General features: G+C 31.7%; 2 protein-coding genes across 2 annotated transcripts in view; both read right to left on the bottom strand.

The window, feature by feature from the left end:
* Nucleotides 1-1,591, bottom strand: part of LOC108688497 (glycine dehydrogenase (decarboxylating), mitochondrial) — a 4,393-nt gene extending 2,802 nt beyond the window's left edge. The window contains exons 1-4 of the mRNA XM_018194783.1: nucleotides 1,431-1,591; nucleotides 1,267-1,345; nucleotides 521-656; nucleotides 54-446 (exon numbers count right to left, since the gene is read on the bottom strand). Coding sequence (XP_018050272.1) covers nucleotides 54-446; nucleotides 521-656; nucleotides 1,267-1,345; nucleotides 1,431-1,529 — 707 coding nt within the window. The 5' untranslated portion in view covers nucleotides 1,530-1,591. The remainder of the gene's footprint in view (nucleotides 1-53; nucleotides 447-520; nucleotides 657-1,266; nucleotides 1,346-1,430) is intronic.
* Nucleotides 1,592-3,116: 1,525 nt separating this feature from the next.
* Nucleotides 3,117-5,698, bottom strand: LOC108688442 (ruvB-like 1). The gene is made up of 3 exons (XM_018194704.1): nucleotides 5,477-5,698; nucleotides 4,274-4,949; nucleotides 3,117-3,979 (listed from the first exon to the last, which is right to left on the bottom strand). Exons 1-3 carry the CDS (start codon nucleotides 5,615-5,617, stop codon nucleotides 3,426-3,428), a joined length of 1,371 nt encoding a protein of 456 aa, XP_018050193.1. The 5' UTR covers nucleotides 5,618-5,698; the 3' UTR covers nucleotides 3,117-3,425.
* Nucleotides 5,699-6,434: the final 736 nt, after the last annotated feature.

Genomic DNA, 6,434 nt, shown 5'->3' with positions numbered 1-6,434 from the left:
TGATGTGATCGATATATATATATATATATATATATAATAATTTTTAACAACATACCCCATTAATGTGCGCCCTTTTAACAACATCTTCAAAATCGTGGATGCAGCCATTTGTATCAGGATACTGTACAAGAATACCAGCAATATCTTTTCCGCTGGTTTCTACTTTAAATACATCACCAATTACTAAGGGCAAACTTAAGGAAGCGGCGCGTGTTGCGATAACACTAATTGTCTGAGGATGTACTCTGTCGGAAACAAACAATTTTTTTCTCTTATTATATCTATGTGCAAGTGCCAAAGCCTCCGCTGCCGCTGTCCCTTCATCTAAGAGGGAAGCATTCGCCACATCCATCCCCGTAAAATCACATATCATGGTTTGGTAATTCAGTAAGCCTTCGAGCCGTCCTTGTGAAATCTCTGGCTGATAAGGAGTATATTGCGTCGTCCTGTGGCGAAATACAATGAAATTGTTTTTATGTGATCTCTTATATTTCTTAATATTTTTTAGCACATGATTTACCATCCAGGATTTTCAAAAATGTTACGCATAATCGTATGTGGTACACAACAATTATGGTACCCCATGCCTATGTAAGAACGCCATATGTCATTCATTTCCGAAATTTTTGTGATCCTCTTTATTAAATCGTACTCAGCTGAAAAAATTATTTGTATTAATTTTTATTTTACTTTATACCATTTAAATTTTTAATTATATATAGAATGGAATTTTACTCACTTCACGTACAAAAAAACGAAAAAGGAAAATTCTAATTATTATATATATTTGATGTAATATTATTGAAACGAAAATGCGAAAAGAAGAAAATATGCAGTATATTTAGTAGCACACGATATCGGGAAAAGAAATTATATATAGAAATCTATGTAGTGTTGTACGATTAAGTCTATTTGAGAAGAATAACACGTGAGAACAAAGTAGACGCACGAGATTGAACTGTGACCTGAGATAATGATTTGCGTAAAGAGTTATCAGTATTAAAGCAAGTCGAATCATATAAGTCTCGTGACTTGTCACGTTTTCATAGAATGAACATCGTAGTTATTATGTATTTTATAACAAAAAAATATATATTTTTGCTATTTATATATACGCTATTTATATATGCTATTTATATATATAGAAAGAAACCTGTGTAATTTCACAGACAATGGAACAAAAGCCTAACAATTTACTCCAAATTAACACAACCACGTGTTGATAAAATCTAAGTATCATGTATGTTAACTGAGAAAATTACTCACTAACTGGCTCTTCAAGATTTAAATCTCCCTTGTGAAGAATTTTAGCTGGTACTGCGGTTTTCGTTAATTCATCAAGATTCTGCAATATTGCATCGCGAACGAAAGTTAATCCAGTTGAGATACAAGTATTTTCATCGTATAAATGATTTTCAGAAGCAAATTACCTTAAATCCAATTAGTCGTAACATCTCTATCTGTTCGTGTTCTCTAGGTCCAATGTGTCTCGCTTGAAATTCTTCCTTTTGTGGAAGCAATTTCTTCATATTTTGTCTTTGCAAACTCAGTTGCAAACTACGCTTATGTTGAGCCACAATATTATATTTATTTAAAAACTTAGAACACTTTGTTATTTTTAAAGTGTACTGCATCTTACCTTTTAAGAAATACATACAGAAATGTATTAGGAACAAATTAAATGCGAATTGAAATGCTCGATATTTAACAGTACGGTCATTCGAGGAACTTAAAACTAACGAATATTAAAATTGACGGAGATTTTATACTCAGGGTGTAGATATCGCACAATGATGTCACAACTTCTGATTAGCTTGAACTCTTCAGCTTTTGAACCCTGAGTCGTTCAACATCTAACAATATATTGAGAAATTATTTTCGTCGTTAATATCTTGTGATTAAGAAGTTTAATGTTTGATTTAGGACATGATCTTGATCTAATGAAACGGTAGCTTACGAAGCATAAACAAACATTATTTTTATTTTTATTACGTAAATATTGTGTAATATACAAGAGATGTATAACACAAAATATCTCTTATACTTATATTTTACTACTTTTTATTTTATTAAACTATAGAAATTTTATAGGCTCTAACAAATTAAATCAATAAGGAATAAAAAGCCTTGAGAGCTGATGCTGAATGTTGCAATTATGTTTTATTGTATATAATAATTGAAGTAGACATTTCGATCCTTGGTTTGGATTCTCTTCAGTAAATATATTAATGATAAGACTAAAATGTATACAATAATTACCGTTAAATACAAAATTGAATATTAGATTGTATGAACTTACATATTTGTTTGTCGTAATTTGAACTGTGAATGTGTATCTGGATAAGTCAATTCGCATCCATATGTCAATGTCGATTAAATTACCAAGTTTACTAAATAATCATTGAGTCAATAATAAAATTTAAAAAATAAGATTAAAATTAAAACCGAATATAATTACTTAAATGGCTGTTTGAGTATTTAGGCATATTATGCGATATTGACTATTCGCTTGTCATGGATCTTATGAGAACATTTGTCACACAAAAATACAACTACATCTTCATCAAAAAAGGGGGAGCATCAATTTTTATTCTCAAGTTCTTTTCCTTCTTTCAGCTTTTTGAAGCTCTAGTTGTGTTATTGTGTGACGAATGTTCTCATTAGATCCATGATAAGTGAATTGTCAACAATCAACATCGCATAATATATTAATATTTAATAATATTTAGTAAACTTAGTAAACTTGATAATTTAATAGATATTGACATATGGATGCGAATTGACTTATTCAGATACACATTATTCACAATTCAAATTACGACGAACAAATATGTAAGTAACACAATCTAATTCAATTTTGTATTTTGTATTTAATTGTTGTATGTATTTTAGTCTTATCATTAATGTATTTACTGAAAAGAATCCAAACCAAAAAAAGATCGAAATGTCTACTTCAATTATTATATACAATAAAATGTAATTGCAATAACATCCAGCATCGACTCTCAAGACTTATTCTTTATTGATTTTATTAATTATAAACTCATTAATTTAGTTCAAAATTCAAAGTATATTAAAAAATTACAATAAAAGATACATAACATATTGTTTGTTTCATGAAAAATTATTTATGAAATGTTGATGTAACATTCATATTAAAATAATTCAATTCTATGTGAAAAAAACATGTATTCTAATATATATAAAACTATTTCCCTAATATAATGGTAATGTAATTTTTAATATCACTGTATATACATTTTTTAAAAACATGATTTTTATTAATTCTAATTCAAGAAATAACTGTCAAAGAGTAAGTTAAGTTAAAATAAAATTGACAAAAATCTAATAATTAAATTACTGTTTAATAAACGGATTTAAGGAAAATAATTATCAATATATTATATCTATCATAAAATTAAGTTTTATTTCATAAATTTATCTTGATTTTGCGAGAGTATCTTAGCGGACGATTTAGCATCCAAGAAAAGCGCATTAACTTCCTCAATGTCCTCCTTTTTGATACTAGTTCTTTCATTGACTTTCGCCGCTAAAGCTGCGGGTGTTAAAAGTTGTACTACATATCTAAGAGTAGTTTTTGTGCCGAGTTCGCCGAGACTGGATAGAGCCTCATCATCAATTTGCAGTCCTTCCGTAACAGCTCTTAGTTTTACTATTTGTTCGATTTCTTGTCTAGAATATGGAAGAGTTCTTATAATCAGAAGACGGTCCAACAGGTCGAGAGGTATGCCGTGTGGAGAGATAATATCTTCAGTTCCTCTGATCTCGCAGCGGCCACGATTCGTAGCAAAAATAACGATCGGCGCTATAGCACTTTCCAATGCGCGATGTAGATAAGTAAACGTCTCTATATCTAGCATGTGAACTTCATCTATGAACAATACTCCTGGTACTAATTCAGCGATGCCTTGGTCGATATATTTGTTTACTACCTTATTTATCTCTTTCCGCAACTTATCTGAAATAATTTTGACCTGATTAGATATATTTCTAATTATAATTGAACATATCTTTAATATGACTGAATTTAGAATTAAGAAAAGTATAAATTATAAATAACATTATTAAAATACTAATATGCCTGTTTCCATTCCGTTACTTAACAAAATATAGTAAAAGCGTTATTTTTCATTTATAACTCAATAAACAACTTGTACATTTTTTCTCACTTTAAGTTTTAGTTTTCTTTTGTTGAAAATTGATATTACGAATTATCCAGTATAAATAATGTACCGCTAATTTTCTCTTTTACCTGTAATTTCAGTTTTCTTAGGCTTCATCAATTGTCCCATCATTGACATTATATCCTGTCCTCCTTGTGGCTTGGCATTAGCTACATCCAAATCATGCAACGTTACATCTTGAATAACTTCCTTCTTTTTATGTACATCGCCTTTCGGTAAAGGAACATATTCCTCGGCTTCCAGATCGAATTCTGTGGCAAAATTATCACTTCGACCTTGCCTCTTTACTGCCCCGCTATTAGCTTCAATATAAATTACATCGCCAGCTTCGACTTTCTCTTTTTGTAAAGATTCATATATCGAAGGGTCCAGTTTTAATTGTTTTGTGCCTTTAGAAGTTTTCAATCCGAGGACTACGTGAGATACAGTTTTACCATAGCCACCCATAGGATTTTCTGTTTCAACAGGTGACAACTCAGTCACTTCACCTTCATATACCTCTTTAGTTTCTTTAATCCTTAAGCCAATGGCCCTCCTAAAATTCTCCATGAGGACCTCTGTTTTCTTAATCTCTGAACTGTAAACTTCTGAGCCCACCATAGGACAGAAAGGTACTTTGTTACCAAGTTCTTGAGCAATGGCAAGTGCTATCGCAGTCTTGCCTGTACCTGGTGGACCAGCCAATAACACTGCACGTCCTGCCATTCTCTTTGATTTTATCATGTCAACGACGATACCTGCTGCCTGTAAGAGCAACATTGAGCTTATGCTTCTCATCATCCATCAAATTAATTCATTAACGTACAATAAAAATAAAAAACTAAATGAAAAAACGGTTGACTTGAAACTCTTGAAATTTGAATGTCATCTGACATATGATGCAAGTACAAAATTCTTATGATTTTCACATGGTTTTTTTCTACTGTGATGCTATGTCTTAATTTATGAGATTGATTGTTGAGTTTTTATATGACTAAAGAAACTAAATTGTAACCCATTTCGGGAACAAATTAAACTAAAATTAAATTATACACACAAATAACATATAAATAGCTAAATTAGAAACAGAATCATGATATATTTTTTTGGTGATAAAGAGAAATATTATGAATTTTCTAGCAAGACAAGAAAATCATAATGCTTTCTCTTTGATGATATTCTTTAAAAGTTTCCATTATTCTAATCTATCTTCTAGTATCGCATGACACGTGATATGTCGTGCATTTACTGGAAAACAACGCAGTTGCCGCTGCTCTCAAGAAGATGCTAACCTCACGCGCCATTTCTTGACCGACGAGACCGGCCGCGCTCTGGATGGCAGAGCCATTCTCATCGAGTCCAAGTCCTTTAATATGTGTGTGGGCTGAAATCCTCTGGGTCTTGGCGGTGCTCTTTACCTCCTCAATCTTCATCGTTGTTACCCTTTTGCAAAAATAGACTAACGTAAAGTGCAAACCGGCCGGATGAGCACGTTGCTAGAGTTTGTTTGATCAGTAACGGAGTAACCCCCCTCTCTACCAGCTGCGTTATTACAGCAACGCTATTAGCAAAAATTGAACGTGCGCAGCTTGCGTGCCACTTTTCGAAGTTCAAGCTCGTTTATTGATCCATTCATATGGCGATACTGTGCAGATATATTTCATCATTTGCGATAAAATTAGAAGATAAATTAAAAAATAAGAGATATATCTTCTGAAATGTTGATTGAGAAAAAATAGTTACGTCTGTAGGAAATAGATTGCAAGCTGCTTGTCGAAAAGTCCGCGTCTAGCAATTGATACATTTTTCAATGGCTAGATGTCTCATGAGACGACAATTTCTCGAGAGTGCCACGGACGGACTGATTTCGTATATAAAGGCATTCTAGGAAAGCATCCGTTGGGTCCGGTACACCTGGGAAAAAGCTAACGATAAATCGTAATCTTAATTTGAAGTTGCCGCTGATTTCAATACAAGTTCAACTATCTCAGCCCAAGGTGTGACGTCGACCCATTTTGCTTTGAGATACTATTTTCTCGTAAATTTTTTTTCTGTTAAATTTTCATTATGCATTGTACTCACGCTGTCGCGTCGATTTAATTTTTTACTCGAATTTGATATTAATTTTAATTGTATAACGATCTCTTAATCTATTTCAGCAGAAAATAAAAAAAATATAAAAATAAAACAATTACAATTTATTGACATTTGAACATTTGAGCTTTAATTTTATTTCTGCTGAAGGTTCAA

Source organism: Atta colombica, unplaced genomic scaffold, assembly GCF_001594045.1.
Source record: "Atta colombica isolate Treedump-2 unplaced genomic scaffold, Acol1.0 scaffold233, whole genome shotgun sequence".
Taxonomy (NCBI): Eukaryota; Metazoa; Arthropoda; class Insecta; order Hymenoptera; family Formicidae; genus Atta; species Atta colombica.
The sequence above is the reverse complement of the archived record's forward strand: the minus strand, read 5'-3'. Positions and strand labels throughout refer to the sequence as shown.

Bases quoted from the DNA above. Each gene is read 5' to 3' on its own strand.
- LOC108688442 (XM_018194704.1), bottom strand. From the start codon at position 5,617: ATGAAGATTGAGGAGGTAAAGAGCACCGCCAAGACCCAGAGGATTTCA. The intron at 4,950-5,476 runs GTTAGCATCTTC...TTGCTCTTACAG, and splicing joins GTCAAGAAATGGCGCGTGAG to GCAGCAGGTATCGTCGTTGA. The intron at 3,980-4,273 runs GTAAAAGAGAAA...AAATTATTTCAG, and splicing joins TAAGAAAACTGAAATTACAG to ATAAGTTGCGGAAAGAGATA.